Below are 20,888 nucleotides of genomic sequence, written 5' to 3' on the forward strand. Positions count from 1 at the left end.
CGTAGATAAATAAAAGTTAAAATACTTGCAAGGCTAAGAGATCAGTAGGTAGTTTAAAATTAAAAACCAAAGTTATTTTTATTTAAACGTATATTACATATGTATATAAAAATAATTTATACTTAATTTATATTCTACGTTCTATTACACAAATTTTAAGTCACCATTTATTTATCACTAAAACCTAAAATTTATTTCAATAAATACTTTAACAACCAAGTTCGATTTTACACAAATAAGAAAATTAAGAGAAATTTTTTTTTTCTATGTTAATGGACAAAGTAGGTCTTCCTAAAAATATCTACTTCTGCGCTCTCTTTCTGGCATTATCGGTGCTCTTGATCAGCGTCAATTGAAAATGTAACAACTACAAAAATGAACGGCACACAAATGGAAAATAATATTGCTTTTTTTTCAAAATATTTTTTTGTCCTTGGCCAGAAAAAGAACCTTCTCCCATTAATTGATTATTTAAATTACGCTTGATTATATAAATAACCATTTACAACAAGAATATATTTAACTTATGTCTAGTTTTCTTAGAAGCTAAACAGGAACTTTAAGAGCCCGATGGAATTCAAGAAATAAATAATTATAAGATCGAGAAATAGAAAAAATATCGAATAAATGGCTGCGTAGATTACAATACAAGGCGTATACATTTTAAAATTTAATGTCTCATGAAAAAAAATATTTATTTTTGTTGAAAGAGTAAATAGACTTGAAGTGGTCAGTTATATTTCTATTTCTGATTATTTTTATAATACTATTAACTCTAGGTTATTGAGGTTCAAGGTAAGGAGAGAGTTTCAAAATATATACATATATGTATATTTTTGTCTATAAAAGTGAAGATGTGTGGCAGTGGGCAGTAAAATACCGTGAAATGCTGAAGAAGTCTTTTTGTAATGACTCCCATAAGACCAATAGAATACCTAAGTCTTATATAATTACAGTAGGTAAGATGTGCATGAAGACACAAGACGTAAAAGAGCGTAATTAGCATGTTTTAAGGGAACCAGGAGATTGATATTGGCACTGGTGATATGTGAATCTTGCAAGCTGAAAAAATATCATTCCTGTGAATGTTAGCTAAATACATAAAGAACACATAAGTTCCAAATGTGCTAACTATGAAAACTTAGGGATTACATTTCTAATTTATGAGAGTCAAGCCTCAAATCATTTCACGAAAATTTTTGGTATTTCAAAAAACCATTTTTAGACTTTGAAAAAGATATACATTCATTAGTCAAAACGTTGGCAAATATAAATACGTTCAAAACAAAAGTTGTTTTCATTAAAATACACGTGATTATTCTTGATAAAAAAAAAGAGCAGATTGATGCTTTGGAAAAGTAATCTACGTATTTCACTTTAGACCTCATTCGATTTGCAAGATTTTAAAAGAAAACTAGTAAACTATCGGCAATTCTTCAAGCCATCAACGACCGCTGCAGATTTTTTATTAAAGCTTTTTACTGCGATAAGAAAGCATATTTAAACAGTCATATTATGTAAGTACTCTGCAAATTATTGAGTGAAAGTAATGTTTTAACAAATTTTGTAAGCTTTAATTTATCACAGGATTGCTACAATTGCAACATTTCTTCTATTTAAGTAATGTATACTTGCTATTAAGATAAAACAATTAATAATCAAGCTTTACTTCATTTCTAATTATCACTTTTAAATTAAGTTTTTATATTTCCAACTATTCTTAATAATAATACGTTGTTTTTATTTACAAAATATCCATAACAAAATTAAAACACTTTGGTTTACTCTGAAATACTTTTAAAAACAAAAAAGTGGAAATAAAAAGTATTTTAAAAATATATACTACCGAGAAGCTAAAAGTGGAATACTCGTTTTGCATAAAAATTGTTAGTTTCTAATAATGAGTTCAAACTTAATATAAATAAATAAAGAATAAAAAGGATCACTTAGAAATTCTGTCATCAAATTAACTAAATCGTTGCAAGAAGTTAATATTACCTTTACTGTTTTTAACATACATTAAATACAGCTACCCATAAAATGCAGACTTTAAAAAAATCATCAGAGTTTTATTTTTCTTTTAATTTAAAACAATGCAGCCGTTTTTTGACCAATATATTTCAATTAGTTAAGTCTCTTAGCTTGTTTGGCGCTTTAGTATATTACTTATTATCCCAGACGTACATATCTTTTTAATTCGTTCAAAATAATTTTTAAAAATTTATTATGACATCCATTTTAGCAAACTTTTGTTCAAAAATTTCCGACCGCTTTTGATTTTATCTTGCTTCAAAGACTGATTCTTTATCAAGTTGTAAATTTTTTTTGTTTTACTAAAAGTTACGCAAAATCGTTGTGATATTTTAGCAAGTTGATCGCTATCTTAAAATTTATTCCACTGGAATGGAATCACTTTTACATTTTAATTCTTCACAAGTTAGGAGATTTAATAAGTGTTTATTTGGTGATTTTGATAAACATTAGTCATAACCTGTTTCATTGAAAGCTTCTTTTATTTGGTAGCATTTGTTAATTAGAAAGCAAAACTCTGGAAAGTAAGTAATAATGGCATTTCTATGTGAAAGAGAAAATGCTTACAAAAACCGAGATCAGGTGCGAATAAAAAGAAGATTAGTTTAAAAAGCTGACTATTATAGTTCAAGCTTAGCTTATATAGCTGATTATAGTTCAAGTTTGCTGCTTTAGGGCGCTTGGCACTTAGGATTCATAATTGTTTTCTCTCAAACACACTATACATAAAATATATACTTATAAAATATATATACATTTATTGGAGAACTAGAGGTATATAATGGTAGGCCGTGAACGTAATTTAAGTTTCTTTCTCCAAGTTTGTGAACGAGCGAGTGGAGGTGGTTTCATCATTTGTAACGAAGTAAGTTCTCTTTGTGACAGAACTGTTCTCCACTTGTCAATATGAATTGGTTTGCCATTACTAATTAGTTGTAATCCAGAACTTCTGTAGGATTGAATAGGTCGTCTCATTATTGGATACACACTTGTATGAACGGTTGTTCTAGTAAATGCAGCTGGTGTTGATGGTATCTCCAATTGTGTGGTTACCACAGGAGCATCTGTACTGTCAGTAGTTTCACTCTCCTAAACATATAAAACAGTGCTTTTTTAAGTATTGTGACAATTGTACTCAGTTGAAATAAATATTGTTTTTTTCTATAAACTCTTCTATTGATTTAAGGTTTGAACCTAATTTTTACTAATTCGTCTCTACCCCAAACAATTGAAAAAATAGAAATTGGGTTAAAATTGCTGAGATTTGGTTGACAAATAAGTTGATTAGTTCATTATTATTTTTAGCACCTTTTTTTTTTTTTTTTTTTTTTTTTTTTGGCGCATCAACAGCTGAGGTCATTAGCGCCCGGAACTTTTTCCAGTGCACTGCCGGCCTCCGGACAGTGTTCTCTCGTTACAGACACCTTTGATGAATTATTTATAAATCTTCACGAAGTAAACTTCAAAAAAAATTTTAAAAATATTAAATTTTAGGAATGAATTAAAAAGATACAACCTATTATAAAATTAGGTAAACCTAAACTAAATAAAGAAAATACTGTAATGAGAAAGGAAAAACTAAATTAGATTCTTAAAATTATTTGCCCTTACTTTACTTTTATCATTAGAAGGATGAAAAGCATTAGATACTGACCGTTGAATTTGAAACATCCAAAATATCTTCTTTTCTTATTTCCTCTTTGTCTTCGTCAGCTGGCTCTTCTTCATTACTTTCTTCACTTAGAGGAGGTGGAGGTTTCATCACTTCAGGATCTAATTCAAAACTTTCCAAACTAAAGTCATCAAGATCATTTTTGTCACCTTTATGATCAGCTATGCCTTGGTGTTTATAATTTTCAATAGCTTCTTGTGAAGCCTCACTTGACAGATGTTCTCTGGATGGACTTCCAAAATGAAGTGTTTGACTAGCCCCTATATCTAGGTCACCTCTAGGTGTATGTGCGTATGTTGTGTAAGTTACATCTTTACGTTCAAGATCATTGTGTAAACTTCTTCCTTTATCTTCCGGAAATTCAGAATATATTAGTTGCGAAGCTCTAAATGGTGGCATCCATTTCTCTGTGAAGCAAAATAATAAATTATATTGTTAATAACTTAAATTAAGAGTCTGAGGCCGCCCCTGCTACAATCTATCTAATAACTTAAAACTAAAATAGGCAAATGTTTCATTTTTTATCTGACATAAGATCTCACAAATGATTTGTTTTCGAGACACTTTTAAGATCATAAGCTAGCAGTAATATGGTCGTAGAAGAGAAAGGAAATGGTGCTACTACTTTAATCTGTTACAACAACAGAAAATTTTGTAAATTGAAATGAGAATTGATTGACTATTTTTTATGATAGTTATTTTGGATGATGTATAAAAATAATAATAATAATAATAAAGTAAAACAAAAGCCCCAAAAACGTTCTTTAAAAATGTGATTCAGTTTGCAGTGTATTGAGGGCATATTTCTAGAAAAACACGCGATTGGATGAGTTGATGTGTGTATTCGTGTGACCCGGAGCAAAACTAAAATGCGAGGCCCACAAAAAAAAAATCTTTAATTTTTTTACTTGTTTTTATCTTTTTTCTTTTCTTGAAATACCCAATAAAGACAATATTGTCGAAATGTTGACTGTATTTGATTCTTAGTACATCTTAATTTTAATTTTTTATATTTATATAAAAATATTTCCCATATGTCTCAGTTTTCCTCAATCTAATTCCATCCTGACCTTCTAATCCTATGTAAAGCTTCCTCCTCTTTTTTGCCCATTCGTCATTAAGCTCTTCTTTATCCGTCCCTCTATGTTCTTCTTGGAGGGCCTGCAAACTTCGGCAACCCTCTCAACAACGCCAAGAAACTTATCGAAGGTCTGAAGAATCATTATGAATCTCTTACAGAATTTCTTATCCGGTCCATCTTTGAAATCCTGTTGCTGGAATTTCATTTCTGCAGCTACAAGCTTGCTACTAAGCCGTATTCTCCTCATTTCCATGTTCCGCAGCTGATGAGGAGTTTAACGTGGACGTTAACTTCTTTCAATCAAATTGCTCTCCTCATTTAATTTTAACAATAATAATCAGAGAAAGTCATGTGGATGAATAATAGATTTTTTTTTTATATATTTTTAAGTTTGCGGAGTTGTTGGCATAAAAGAATGAAATATTACTGTAGAAGTGCACTTTGTAAAACAACTATTCCTTATATGCACTAATAAGTTTAAAGCCGATCATGATACTATTGATGAGTGCATGAAATAAAATACTATAATAAGAAAAGGAAAGAATAGATTGGGGCCACATTTATTTGACATACATTTAAAAATACTAAAAAAATAAATAGAAGAAAGCGGACTTGTTCTGTTTATGGAATACAATCTTAAAAACAAAATTTATGACTCCTGTTGTTAAAACAGTATTATTGGCATATATGTATTACGGGACAAAATATGATTATAGTGTCGCTTTTATTAGTACTTTTAAGTAACTTAAGTTCAAAATTTTGAATTGTATAAACAAAATTTATACTTAAAAATAGATATTTTAAAATTACAGTAATAATGAAAAACAGGTATACTATTATCAACAAAAGTGTTAAAAAAGTGAAACTGATTTCAAGATAGAACAGCTGTGCTTGAGTTATAAGGCATTTGCGGGCATATTTTTTTGATTATACATACTTCTTAGTATATCCCAAAATAAAAATCACAATGGAAATTGTGTGCGCGTGTACACCTACACCAATCTCTTCTATTGAGCTCGGTGGATTGTCGATGTAATCAAAAGGCTGATTTGATAGTTAGGTAGCCGTGTCATTTACGGGCATAGATCCTATATGCTGGACATTGTGATTTCATAGGTCACAATCTAGATAATGGGACTCAACAGACTGTTTTTGTAGAGATACCGAGAAGGAAGATGCTCTGACGCATCTTTAATTGCTTGGAAACTGATATTAGGTTCAAGGTCTCTGGTGAAGTAGCTATGTTAAAAGAATTTAGCGTTTTTCTCTCATTTTCTATCCGAATTGTTTTGTAATAGCCTAGAATCGATTCTATACATCGAAGTACTAATCACTTCTTCATCTACATTTCTATTCTAAGCTTTGGTAAATACGTACGTTTTAAGCAAGAGGCTAATCGCCACATTAACATCACTTCGTTTTGATTAGTACTCATGAAGTCAATCACTGTCACTTAAAACATTTGCGCAGGAAATGGATTGCTTGGAGATTCTAGTGAATTTTTTTTTTTTTTTTCTAATGCCATACGTCATTGGCGCTCTGCCATTAGATGTCTCGCAGCCCAATATATTTTCGCTCTTGAAGAGAGCTCGTCAGTATTTGACGCTGGCAAATGAGACAGGGCTTCGCACTCAAGAAGATAATCTCCTGTCATGGGCTCGTCTCCGCAAAGCACACAGTTCGGGTTGTCAACTACCCCGATCCTAAATAAGTGTGCCTGCAGGTAAACATGTCCAGTGTTCAAAAGAAAACAGGCTACCGCTACGCTCCGAGGCAGAGATTCTAGTGAATTGAAATCTTAAGCTATCGTCTAAAGTTTACGAACTGTTCTGCATATATCAAATGTTTAGTGACATTAAAACGTTGCTAGAAACTGCAATTCTTTTATTAATTTTTCCATATTCTTCATAAGTTGCTGAAAAACGCTAAAAAGGATTTTTCTCATCATTTTATTACTAACTGCTCAGAACATATACCACCTACGTTTTTAACATTTCTCTGGAAAAAAAAGATTTTTGAAGAACTCTGAAGAGCTTAATGACAGGAGAGATAAAAATGGAAAGTTCCGGAAGCAAGCAAGAGCGGAGAGAGCACCCTACGAGATCATAAATCTTAGCTAGATGAGAAATAGGCTTACGTAGCACAATGGAGGAAGAGGTTATGCAGCCCTTAATACAACACTCGTGTACCAAATCTGGCCCTTTGTTTCTAAAAAAAATTATGCACTTTTGTGAGGAAATATAAAATTAAATTATACACTTTTCTACGCTAGTCATACTCAAACCAGTGCACTACAAATTCTCATAGTTCTAATTCACATATTAATTCGAATTGCCAATTTTTACTGAAATGTTGGTAGGTATCAAAATCAAAAAAAGGTTAAATTGCACGTAGATAATGTTTATAAGTTATAAAGATCAAATCTTTGCTACAATTTATACAAGAAAAATAATAGAATATATGTTATTCACTCGAATCCAGTTTATTCTTAATCTTTCCCAACAAATAAATAGTTATCTAGAACTACGAGGGTCGTTTGAAAAGTCCGTGCAAAAATAAAAACTACTTAATTTTTTGGGGTAAACCTTTTTTATTTTTCAACATAGTCTCCTTTTAGGCTTATACACTTCGTCCAACGCTGCTCTAGTTTGTTGATCCCTTCCGAATAATAGGATTTGTCCAAGTCTGAAAAATAGCCATTCGTTTCTGCAATCACCTCCTCGTTTGAATAAAATCTTTTTCCCGCCAGTCATTTCTTCATATTGGGGAACAAATAGTAGTCCGAGGGAGCCAAGTCTGGAGAATAGGGGTGATGTGAAACGAGTTGGAACCCTATTTCCATTAATTTTGCGACCACAACTGCTGAGGTGTGAGCTGGTGCGTTGTTGTGATGGAAAAGGACTTTTTTGTGGGCCAATCGTGGACGTTTTTCTTGCAGCTCGGTTTTCAAACGGTCTAATAACGATGAATAATATGCACCTGTAATAGTTTTACCCTTTTCCAGATAGTCGATGAGGATTATTCCTTGCGAATCCCAAAAGACAGTCGCCATAATCTTTCCGGCCGAAGGAACGGTCTTCGCCTTTTTTGGCGCAGATTCCCCCTTGGTAACCCATTGTTTAGATTGTTCTTTGGTCCCAGGAGTGTAGTGATGTATCCATGTTTCAACCACAGTGACGAAACGACGCTTAAAGTCCTGCGAATTCTTCTGGAACAGCTGCAATCCGTTCTTGCAACACTTCACACGATTTCGTTTTTTGTCAAGCGTGAGCAATCGCGGCACCCATCTTGCGGATAGCTTTGACATGTCCAAATGTTGTTGCAAAATATTATGTACCCGTTCATTCGAGATGCCCACAGCACTAGCAATCTCACACACCTTCACTCTTCTGTCATCCACCACCATATCATGGATTTTATCAATGATTTCTGGAGTAGTAACCTCAACAGGGCGTCCAGAACGTTCAGCGTCACTTGTGCCCATATGGCCACTCCGAAAATTTTGAAACCACTTATAAACTGTTCTAATCGAAGGTGCAGAGTCACCATAATGTTTATCAAGCTTCTCTTTAGTCTCCTGAGGCGTTTTGCCTTTCATAAAGTAGTGTTTAATCAACACACGAAATTCTTTTTCGTCCATTTTTTGAAAATCACTCGACTTCCTCGATTCAAACGAATGCCAAACACAAAGAAATAGGCCGATCTGGCTGAAACTTGGTGTGCGTTCTTCCAAGAGATGCTACTAACTAAACATAACCTCGATACGCGCCAGTAGTGCTATCTCTCTGACTTTGCACGGACTTTTCAAACGACCCTCGTAAGATGGAAGTTTGTTACGACATGATCCGTTCAACGTGGCAGTTGTGAAACTCAATAAACCTTTGTAGAATAATCTAAACTGCATGACTTATACTGCAGGCTGTAGTATAATAATAAAAAAAAAAAAAAATGCAACTAAATGGTTGAATAGAAATTTTAATATCCCCATAGATAATAATCTTGACATATACCTAGCTAAACCTTTCTTTTGCTAAAGAAATGTGAGTATTTTATGATTAAAAAAATAACTTAAGGTATGTCATTGAACGGTTTAAATTAATTGAAACGACCGTAAAATTATTATTTGTAAATCTTATTAAAATTTGTTACGGTAACAATCGTAAACATTTTCAAATAACACAATTTCCCCCGACGTTATTCTTACTTTCTCTGTGAAAATCGTGACAGATTTGGAATTTTACTTTTCTTCTGAAATGATTGCTAGAGTCTCTTCAGCATGATAAAGTAATTTTGTGAAATTTTTGTTTAACTGTTTATTGGATGCCTTTGTACAACTCTAAAATTCAGTATAATACAAACTTTTTTTTTCTTTTTATTTTAAAAAAGATTTTAAAAATAGTTATTTATTTAACAAGTGTGGAAAGTAGTACTTTTCCTCACGCGAGGCAGGGTTTGCACTTGCACTCGCATCGCTTCGCTCGCTCGTGCGTGCAAACTGCCGAGTGTGAGGAAAATACTTTACACTAGAGTTAAATATTATATTTTTTCTGCAACCATTTATTAACTAATAAAATTAAAAATTTTATTTTTACAGTCTACAAAAAGTAAATTATTTATTATAAACATTTATTGTTATATTACAATTATTTACATTACTTACGTATTTACATTACTTATTACATTTTCTGCTGTTTCTTTTATTGATGGAGGAGTGTTTTCTAAACAGGCATCACTAGAATCCATTTTAAATTTCTATAAGGTAACACTATAACCTTTTTAACTGTTATAATTAAAAATATCTAATTATTTATTAAAGTATTATTTTTATTTCTATATTCCTTTCAATTTTTATTTTATTTTTTAATATTCGTTTTTTAATTATTTAAATAAAATAAATTTAAATAAGCTTATTAGAGTTTTACGGAAAATATTTATGTTAATAACAAAACTTCTTATATCAAGGAAGCACAATAAAGTTTTTCCACTCACTTGTGCGGAAAGTGACACTAATGGGAATTTCCCCCCACTAGTGTGGGAAGTTGGGCATTACACAGCTGATTTTAATTGAGTAATGAGAACTTCCCTACATGGTTGCAGAAAAATGTTTTTTTTTTTTTTTTTAACAGTTTCATTTGTTTATTGCTAAATATTATTAAGTTATCCAAGTTCAATTGGCTAAAAAATGGAATATGAAGAGTTCTGTCAACATGTACCAACTTGTTTCCGATTTTTGTTCCGAAAGCGTAGGTTTTTAACCAGTCAGATGCAGCAACTGACAGACATTTAAGTGTCCAATTTATCAAAGTCACGCTTGTTTTTATTTTATAGATATACCGCACCAATATCTCTCAGTTTTGAAAAATAAAGTGAGAAAAATTAAATTTGGATGATCCCAAAACATTGGCCTAAAAGTACTGTAAATTAAATTAGGAAAAGAAAAATATATACATATACATCAAGATTGTTACACTGTGAGGCACCTAAATCACGTAAAATTTGATTGGCTCAAGGAATAATTCTAAGCCCTATCCTCTGCCCAATTAGAGCAGATTCTGTTTCAGTAAATACCAAAATGTTACAGATTGCAGGTGGCGTAGCAATTGCTATAGTAGAAGGAGTATTGACATTTATAAATAAACATTTAGGAAAGTGTGAGATGAACTAGATAATTCTACAACTGGAGATAAACGAACTTTCAACGGTCTTACAAAGATGAAACGCTGAATTATCTCCTAATTTTACTCTAGTATTAACTCAGAAATCTTTAAAGCAATCATACTAAGAACAGGGATGGTTTTGTAAAACAAAACGAAGATTAAGATAAATGAAACCAAATCTGAGAATATTACTTTCACTTTCGGCTGCATCATAATAATTCCTCTAGGCAATATATGTCCACTATAGGAGTTCTGTTGATGGATAAAAACACAGACGTTCACCCAACTTAAGCGAGCTATCGATTATTCAAAAAACTACTCTATTAAAATCTATTCTCTCACTAAATAACAAACAATTGCTTTAAACTTCTATAGTAAAACCCACCCGGACGAACGTTATGGTTACTGTGTTTCGAATGTAACCTTTTCAATCAGTCTGCCAGAAAACTTTGTAAACTTTTCATCGTGTACACTTTCAATTCTTTTTTCCATCATTTATCTGCCTAATTTCAAATCATCTTCTCGGCTATTTAAACGCCAGCGACCTTGCAATTTCTCTCCTCCAGCAAAGAGAGCAGTTAGTTACGAACACTGAGGGGGTGTTATCGCTATTGTAGTCACTAATTTATTTTTATTTATTTATACATAGAGAGAAGTTAAACATGAATGTTTAGTTGTAAGGAAAGAATTAGCTATGAGGTTAGCGTATTGGATTCCCTCGCGAAGGACCCGGGTTCAAACCAAGCTGCTGACCCTTAGATTTTTTCTTCGTAGGAGCTTCTTACAGCTCACTATCCGGTGATGGACACTGTTGTTTGTAAAGAGAGAACACTGTCCGGATGCCAGCAGTGCACTGAAAAAAGCTAAAAAGCTCTGGGCGCCAATAACCTCAGATGTTGACGCGCCTTTAATCATTTTTTTTTTTAAAAAAAAAAAACTAACTTTCGTCTTCAATAATATACAGTTTCCATTTTTGTTTATATCCCAGACCGCTGTGATTAAAAATGTTTGAATAAAAGTTTTAAATGAAAAAAGAGTAGCCCAATCAACCAACCCTGCTAATAAAAAAAATAATAAGACAAGTAATTCTGCAAGTTTTTTCCAATTAACAATGAGAATCATTAAGTGCTTTTATGTACTAAATGCCTATGGAAAACACGCACTTCCTAACTAGTTGTAGTGTAAACAAAAAAAAAAATGAGCTATCGTTTCTCAGTGTAAGCTCCGAAGAGGACTAAATCCCTGGGCCGATAGGTCAACAAAGAGAATAATTACTCTTTCCAAATATTAAATTGAAGTTAGACGCTGGTCTTAAACTGCGGATCTTCCACTTACTGGTCCACTGCACCAAATCGCCGGCTCTAAACTAATCATAAAAGGCAAAAATCCTTTTAAAAGAAATTTTTAATGACTAAAAATATATAATAAACACATAATTAAATAAAAATAGTCCTATGAACCGCATGCTCTTGGGGACTGCGGCCATTAATTTGTGGGTGCAGAGTAGGTCTCAGGAATGGTGGCTCGCCACCACTGGACAGAGACAGGCGAAGGAGTTCATCAGAGGCTATTCGCCGAGGCTGACTGCAGAATTAATCCGTCAAGGCCGGGGGGCTATAAGGATAATTGTAGGCTTATTAACTGGCCACTGCAAACTCAGAAAACACATGCATCGCATGGGCCTGGCAGATGACAGCCTTTGTAGGTTCTGCCAGGAAGAAGAGGAAACTGCACTGCACGTGTTGTGTCAGTGTGAGGGGCTTGTATGGCTAAGGATGTTACTTCTCGGGGAGGAAAAACCAAGGCCTGAGAGCTTTACCCAGGAGTCACTCTCCAGAATTAAGAGTCTAATTAAACGGACGGGTCTGGAGGGTGAGCTCTAAAGTCGGGGAGCCACAATAGATCCAAAGGGGTCGCAGTGGCGTAGGCCTTGAGGCCGCCCTAATTTAATCTAATCTAATCTAATGCTCTTGGGGAAAAGATATAAAGCAGTTAACCAGAATAACAAACCTAACTGGATGTTATTTTTTGACACAGAATTTTGACGAAGTCAGTTGAAAGACTTACAAATTTTTAAAAAATGGCAATTCCAAATATACTTGTCTTGGGAATTGACCGAAGTGGTCTGGAACTTCTGTATAAACAATAAAAGGATTTAGACTGAAGAATGAATGGCTTATTTTAATTACGAGACAATCATTATTATTTAGTAGAGCTTCTTTTTTATAAACAGTATCCAGAATATATTTAAGTTCTGCACTTTTATTTGAGTTGTGCTGTTTGCGCTCAAAGAGGAGTGTTTTGTTTTTTTTTGACATGTTGATGAGAAAATAGATTCACTTTCCCTTTCTCTGAAGAACTAAAAGGAAGTTTTCTAGGGATGTTGGCCGCCCTGCGGGTATCACAGTCAAACAACACGAACTGTACTTTCACTAAAACCGTGAAGTACACATAAGGAGTTAGTCGCTGCAGTTTAATTATGGACCAGACATCCCTACTTTTCTCTTTCTTCCTTGGCCTTCTCTCCCTAACGCATTCAAACATCACGAGTACATTAAAACACAATTCCAAATTCACACTTCAACTTCACAAGCAAGTTACATTATAAATGCAAACACAAATTCCCAAGGGGCAGTAATAGTAGAATTACAAAATTGCAGTCTATACGAGACTACAGCCATACTATTATCCACTTATCATGTTAATTATCCTTTCAGCGTTGGCTAAAACGTCTTCTAGCAGGATAAGAAGTGGTTTTAGTGACAAATAAATGAAACAAAAATTTCGAAACCATCACACGAAGTGACTAACAGAATAAATTTAATTTATCGGGATTTGTATTAAATACTATCCACATGGCACATTTACAAACTTTTTATCTTATAAAAGACTTCTTTTTTTTTTTAAGAAAATTAGAATCTTCAAGAAGAATGAGTCTCATGAAAGTAAGCAAAATCACCAGTTTACGATTTTTATGTCGAATTAAATATTAAATCTATTTCTACAGCATCATTAAACTGGTTCCTTAATGTTTTTTTCTGAATCATTTTTAATGTTTATTTTGCAACTATAATAGATATAACAAGCAAAAGAGATCAGAGTAAGGAAATGGCGAAAATACACGCACATATATGCACTTACATACACGTGCGCGCACGTGGCGTGAGTAGAGTGAACGACGACCATCCAGTGATGGAAGCCGTTAGTTCGCCAGATTGGCTAGCTTACACAGCAACCATCGTAGGAGGTCGGCGTTATGTGTTGAGATAATCGCGTGGCCAACGCCGCTTTAGTCTGCGCTGTGGATTTGAAGGAAGTTAATCTGGTCAATCAAGTTGAATGAATCATTTTAACGCTTTTTTTTTCAAGTATCAATAAAGTACTTGATAAGTTTTTAAATGAGTGGTCTTAGTTTATTAATTAATAATTACTTTTATGAAACATTTTTCAAAGTGCTCTCATTAGCATGTTCCTATTTTGAATCTTCACTGTTGTTACTTTATAAAATAACGCGAAAAAAACGAATTAATTATTAACTGCTTCATTTATAAATACTTCTCTGTACTTAAAAAGCAATTCAGCCTTGTAATTCTTTTAAAAATACAAGAATGTTGAAAAGGCTACTCGTCAGACGATCAAAACTGACCCGGACGAACAAACTGATCACTATAACCTCTACTTACCCCAATATGGACGTACGGAATATACCTCTACGGAAGCGCTAAAAAATCGAACATCAACTTCAGACCTTACAATCAAAAATTCTAAGAACAATAGTTAACGCTCCCTTCTACGTCTCCAATCACACTGTACACTCTGATCTCAATATTCCTCTCGTTTCTGAAATAGCACAATCTCGCTACACAAAACTTCACTCAAATCTACACAATCATTACAACCCTCTGATCTACAACATGTCCACTACAACACTTCCTTCAAATCCACAGCGCAGACTAAAGCGGCGTTGGCCACGCGATTATCTCAACACATAACGCCGACCTCCTACGATGGTTGCTGTGTAAGCTAGCCAATCTGGCGAACTAACGGCTTCCATCACTGGATGGTCGTCGTTCACTCTACTCACGCCACGTGCGCGCACGTGTATGTAAGTGCATATATGTGCGTGTATTTTCGCCATTTCCTTACCCTGATCTCTTTTGCTTGTTATATCTATTATAGTTGCAAAATAAACATTAAAAAAAAAAAAAAAATACTAGATATCTTGAATAAGAGTCTTATTAGAATTTGGTAAAGGGCTAACATTCTAAAGAGGTATCTTAACTCCTTTCGCTTTTTAACCTAATCTTTAGCCTCTACGAATCACTGAATAATTGAAGAAATGCGTAAAAAGTGGACATAGAATTAAATTATCCATTTCAAGTAAAATGCTCGCTTCTTGAGAGACTGACCACCACTGCAGTTAATATTCATGATAAACACAAAACACTTTCTTGTAATAAATATAATCTCGAGATTACAACGTAGCAACAAAGAATCGTGATAGAAAAATATTAAGCATGAAAAACGTGATATTGTATTACGTTTAATATAATTATTTTTTTTTTTTTTTTTTTTTTGCGCATCAACAGCTGAGGTCATTAGCGCCCGGAGCTTTTTCCAGTGCACTGCCAGCCTCCGGACAGTGTTCTCTCGTTACAGACAACACTGTCCATCACCGGACAGTGAGCTGTAAGAAGCTCCTAGGAAGAGAAAATCTAAGGGTCAGCTGCTGGATTCGAACCCGGGACCTCCGCGTGGGAATCCAGTATGCTAACCTCATAGCTAATCCCTACCCTTTAATATAATTATTATTTTCTTAATAAAAAGAAAAGCAACCTATCATTTGTTTTTAGTTGAATAGAAATAAATTTAAGGATTAAATAAATATAATGTCTAAATTGCATCCTTTTAAGCAGACATTATTAACTAACCGAAACTAGTTTTCTCTATGAGTGAAATTCGATCGAAATCCAACAGTGGCTAGTTGGAGGAGAATGGTTCGTCCAGATGGTGCTTAATTAGCTGAGAGATCAGTAGTTTGAGATATATCTATAAGGCTGTACACTTCTGCATATGACCTGACCGAAAGTGAAATGTAAGCAGCGAAGAACATGTGGTCCTCACAAACACACAGAATCTCACACAGCACTTAGAGAAAGGATTTCCCTTTTTTAGATTTGTGTAGGTGTCGGCACAACAAACAGACCACAATGTTGCGGAAACACATTATAAATGTGTATATATAAAATTACTTATTATTTATCCGCTTATTTATTTAGAATACATATTCTGCAGTGCGTATGCAGTGGAAAATACGTTGTCTACAATCTATAAGTAATATCTTGTTTCTGGGTCACATTGTTTTTAAATAAATGCAAATTTCACTTTCTTGTTAATAGGCAAAAACACTGACGGTATGAAGATTTTATGATTGCATTGTATGCCATATTAAAAAATAAACAGTTGCAAAAGGTATATCTATCATGTTAGACTAAGTACTATACTTTTTTTTTAACCCTACTCCCTACCGCGCGTTATTTTTTATTCTGCCATGAGACCCTTACAGCCCTACAGAAGTTGAGGACTTGCAAAGCATTGAGTCCATTGAGTGAACACCATCTAGTCTCCAACGGGTATATTAGGCGAACTGAAGTTATCAATTCTGTTGAGATAGCATTGCAGGGCATTATGATCTATGATTAACCAACAATCCAAATTTACGAGTAAAATTTGAGGGACTCTGATTTTAGGATTCAACCATGAGGTCTATCACTTTACTTAGGAAACGGCAGTGTTGTGTCAGTGCGAGGAGCTCGTATGGCTAAGGATGTTACTTCTTGGGGAGTTTTAACCAAGAGCCGCTCTCCAGCATTAAGAGTCTGATTAAAAGGACAGGTCTGGAGGGTGAGCTTTAGAGTGAGGGAAGCCACTTTTAGATCCAAAGGGGTCGCAGTGGCGTAGGCCTTAAGGCAGCCCCAGTTTGATCTATCTATTTATCACTTTCCGACTACTCTAGAGCAGGGCTTCTTAAACTTTTGTCATTCACGACCCCATTTATGATTGCGAGTTTCTTGACGACCCCATACAAATATAAAAGAAAAATAAATTAATATTTTTTGATGATTTATTTATTAGGTAACAATATACATATACATATGAAAATATATAGTTTTAGAATTCGTTTTGAAACATACTAAAATCTAAAATTAAAAATTGCACAAAAAATTATAAAATTGTATTTATTATAGTTTCAAAAATAAAAGTGGATTCTGACCGTCTTAATTCGCTCGAATATATTCAAGTAGTTGCGTGGTAAGTATTAAATTAAAATATAAGTAAAAAATTTAATGAGATGGATAATAATAGTAAAATAATAGCGATCATCGATCGTTTACTGCTATCGGTGGAGATAGCTCAAAACCTTCAACAAATGCGCGTGTCTAGACGCTGCAAGTCCACTGTATTCCGCCAACTCTAGTGATGTTATAAAATGGTATATATAAATATTTGACATTAAAATCTCTCGCGACCGCAGAATTTTGCTACGCGACCCCATTTGGGATCGCGACCCATAGTTTAAGAAGCCCTGCTCTAGAGTATACAAGAATTGCTCTTAATGAGATCGCAAGCCTTTTACACGAAAGGGGTTCAATTCTTGTTCTATTTGGGAGTCTTCTGTAGAGATTTTGTCGGCTCTGTCATTTCCAGGCAGACTACTGGAATATACTGCACATTTATAGGTATGTATCTATTCGTATAGGTATGATGTATTATTGCTTGGGACCGCTACAGCTATATTTGCTGGATACGTATCAATTCGGAGCACAACTTTTTTTAGTATCCTTTTTTTTGCAACCTCCTGAGTGCCAGCACCAGCATTATTACTTTTACTTCTCCTTTGAAATAAATTCGAAGCTAGTTGGCCGACTGCTGGGGATATCTGGAAATTTCTTTTCGGAGATCTGTCGGAATATCGAGAGATTTGACAAATTTTTAACTAATGCAAGATTGTCCAAAATACCTAACAAAATACGGGATAAGAAAAATTTCGCACATGTTATTCTCCAACATAGGAAAATAATTGGTTCGTCGTTCACTGGATTAATGACTCTAGGTGCATATATTTGCACCATTTACTGCGTCTACCATCTTTAGCTTATTGTACAATGTATACAGTAACAAAAGAAATCAATGAAAAAAAAATTAGGTTAACTTAATCAAAATTTATTACTGTAATTGCAGCAATAAATCAATTAAATTCCTTTTTTAGTGGGTATTATGTTCTCTTAGAAATAAGTAAGCCGAATTAAGCGAACAGATGAATGTAAAATATAACTCGTTAACCTAATTTTTAAATTTTTTTTATTAGTGAGTGGGTAATTACTACTTCCCTCACTAGTGAGGTTAACTAAATTCATGACGCAACAAAATACATTTTTCTAAAGTCGTGCAGAAATGCGCTCTTTACAACATGGTAACAATACTAAAAATGGACTTCTTTACAACCCGCATCATAATTAAGGTCATATTTACATTTAAATTACCAAAATAGATATTTTACAAAAAGCAGTAGGGTTGTAATTGATAACAATTATTATTGGATGAAAAAATAACTGCCAGTTTCAGTCATGGTAAACTTTGTTACGCTGAGCTTTCCGTCCTAGGGACTAGGTCATCTTCAGGGCTGTGGAACATATTTACAGTGTGTTAACAATAATTATATTATAATGAATATGTTTAATGAAACGAAATTTACCAAAATATTTACCTTTTAGTTTACAATGTACTATTTTACATCATTGGAGGGCTGTTGCGTCTCCTGTCTTGTCAGTTAGTAGACTGAGTGTGAACCGTCTGTGCTTGATATGTGTTAGGTTGTGTGGAAGTCAGTGTTGCCAATTGTCAAGTATTTTGTAGTTAAGTTGGCGTATACGTCGTTTAAATTGTTCGTGTCAGTTTTGAAATTTAGGCTGTTTTCTGTCTTAGATATGTATATCATTTCTAGCACTTTCCTTTTTTTGTGTGTTGGTTAATGAACAGTAATAACAATTATAGTAAAGGAATATCTAAGCCAACAAAACTTTTATACTCTGTATCAGTAGATCAATCTTGTATATTAGTATGTAATGGAGTTTTGACTTATTAAGTGTAATTGCAATTATTTTAGGAAATGATTTCACAATGTAAAGTTGTACCTAGGATTAACTAATCCTCTTCAAAACTATAATTTTAACGAAACTTTGTATATGTATAAATCAATCTATAAATTACATAAATATAATACATTAGATGGATACTTGGTGCAATTCTAAAAGAACTCAGTGTAAAAAATATAAATCTTTGAAGATATATCAAATAAAAATAATAGATTTTAATATCTTTCGAAAAGAAAAATAAGGTGAGAATTTTAAAGCACATTTTTCCGCATATAAAACTAATGTCTCTGGGTGTATACTCAATTTCAAACTCAATAATAAGCCTACGAAATAGAGAAAATAAACAAATATGTGGAAGCATCTGTAAGTTCTTATTGCTTGAAATTTTTAAAAAATTATCATTTTTACTTAAAAAAAAAAAAAAGGAAAAAAGATTTGTTAAGTAAACCGTGTGAAATGGACCACTTTTAAGAAGCATATTGCATGTACATAACTTCACTGATTTAAAATCATGCATAATATATTTTTATAATTAGGTGCGCGTAGTTTTATTAATTAGTTTCTTATTAATAATATTCAGACTCTGTAGTAAGCTTCTTTGAATCCAATCTGTTTTATTTATTTATTTAATTTTAAAAATAACCTTCATTTATATATTAAAAACATACAGCACTTTTGTTTTGGTATTGTTTGGCCGGCCCTTCGTACTCAATGTACAATAACCTTACTTCTTTTCTATTTCCAGGTATTCGACTAAAAATAAATTAAAATAATGAATCCTTAGGTAAAAATAAATTTATATTTTTAGAAGTCAGCCAACTTAAAAAGGAAACAAACCGGTTTTTGAAGCAGTAATTTTTTACCTCTATACCTTATATGCTATTAGGTATTTATATATGTAATTACACTATATTATGGTTGTCTGTATTCACACATTTGCCGCTTATACTTAGTTTTTCTAAAACTAAAATAAAACCACTAATATCTTTTCTTTCCTTTAATAAGTATTGAATTAGTTTTAAAAGAGCTACAGACGTCTGTCTCCTTTGCTCCCTTATCTATTATTATTAATCCCCCATAATCATTGAGCATTATTCCCTATTCGTCTACTTTCAAATCCGTCTTATCTTGTTTTCATTTGTACATTCTTTTTGAAAATAATTATTTCTAAAGAACTTTTCTTTTTTTAATGAATTTAGGCCTATTACTTTATAATTGTATAATTATTACATTCTGAGAGTTATTTAAACATACTGTAATTTAAATATTCATTAAGATTTCTACTATTTGGGTTTACTTGAATAAAATATGGGGTATCGACTAATTTTGAAGTAACAATTAAGAAAAGAACATGAACACCAGAAAGTCTTTCTTACAGCTAGCCCACAGGATGCCTTCTGCTTAAGTTACACCAGTAGAAAAACTAAGGCGACTCCGGGGTTAAGGCATGGTCAACAAAATCGGGATTTCTTTAACAACATTGAACTATTCTTTGTAACATAAAAAGACAGTATTCCTTACTCTAGAGCAGGGGTTCCCAAACTTTTTACATAGGGGGCCAGTTCACTGCCCCTGGTCGGACTATAAAAAAAACTGAACTAATCCCTATGCACACTGCACATATCTCATTTTAAAGTAAAGTAGCAAAACGGAAACAAATACAATATTTAAAGTGAAGAACAAATGAATTTAAATCACCAAACTGCCCAGTAACTCAATGGGAACTATGGGCCTGCTTTTGGCTAATGAGATGGTTAATGTCCGGTTTAGTTATAGTGCTTTGCCTTTCTTCCTACTTCTGCTGTTATTTTTCGGAGCCGTGACGCGTGCGTACCGTGTCACCAGAAGTAGTACTGTACGTTTGCGACGCCGCCACATACCACCAATGAAAGAGGTACCCTTCCGGAAGTGTGGCAGGGGCCGGAAAAATGGCCTCAAGGGGCCGCATGTGGCCCGCGGGCCGTAGTTTGGGGACCCCTGCTCTAGAGCTAGGAGGAAGAGGGAAAAAGAGCATTTTCTGACGAATACTTATTGGGACTCTGTGGACCCCCAAATGTATACTCCAAATAAGAACTCGGCAGGATTACAATACATGTCTTGCTTAACAAGAGAGTACATTAAAAACACCTTAAAACATCAATAGAAAATAAATAACGAAATTAAGTACATAACCTGACCTTGCCAGCCTGACCTACATATAGATGTATATGATGGAATTTACATACAAATTACATAGATAAAATAGAATTTACGAGGGTCGTTTGAAAAGTACGTGCAAAAATAAAAACTAC

The 20,888-nt window shown here is 33.4% G+C and overlaps 1 protein-coding gene and 1 long non-coding RNA gene across 8 annotated transcripts in view; one reads left to right on the forward strand and one right to left on the reverse strand.

Annotated features, from left to right (window-relative positions):
* LOC141449669 (uncharacterized) overlaps positions 1-20,888 on the reverse strand; it is a 52,695-nt gene that overhangs the window by 333 nt on the left and 31,474 nt on the right. For 3 of the 5 annotated variants that reach the window (XM_074119320.1, XM_074119322.1, XM_074119325.1), the window contains exons 2-3: positions 3,686-4,110; positions 53-3,120 (exon numbers count right to left, since the gene is read on the reverse strand). In XM_074119320.1, the coding sequence (XP_073975421.1) occupies positions 2,800-3,120; positions 3,686-4,110 (746 nt within the window). In that variant the 3' untranslated portion in view covers positions 53-2,799. Of the gene's footprint in view, positions 1-52; positions 3,121-3,685; positions 4,111-18,209; positions 18,507-20,888 lie in introns of those variants that run through there. The other 2 variants (XM_074119323.1, XM_074119321.1) reach the window with 2 other exon arrangements.
* Positions 16,606-20,888, forward strand: part of LOC141449670 (uncharacterized) — a 36,197-nt gene continuing 31,914 nt past the window's right edge. For all 3 annotated transcript variants that reach the window (XR_012455640.1, XR_012455639.1, XR_012455638.1), the window contains exon 1: positions 16,606-16,753. This is a non-coding gene — a long non-coding RNA (uncharacterized lncRNA). The remainder of the gene's footprint in view (positions 16,754-20,888) is intronic.

Source organism: Rhodnius prolixus, unplaced genomic scaffold (genome assembly GCF_049639745.1).
Source record: "Rhodnius prolixus isolate KJV_2025 unplaced genomic scaffold, Rpr scaffold_2, whole genome shotgun sequence".
Lineage (NCBI taxonomy): Eukaryota > Metazoa > Arthropoda > Insecta > Hemiptera > Reduviidae > Rhodnius > Rhodnius prolixus.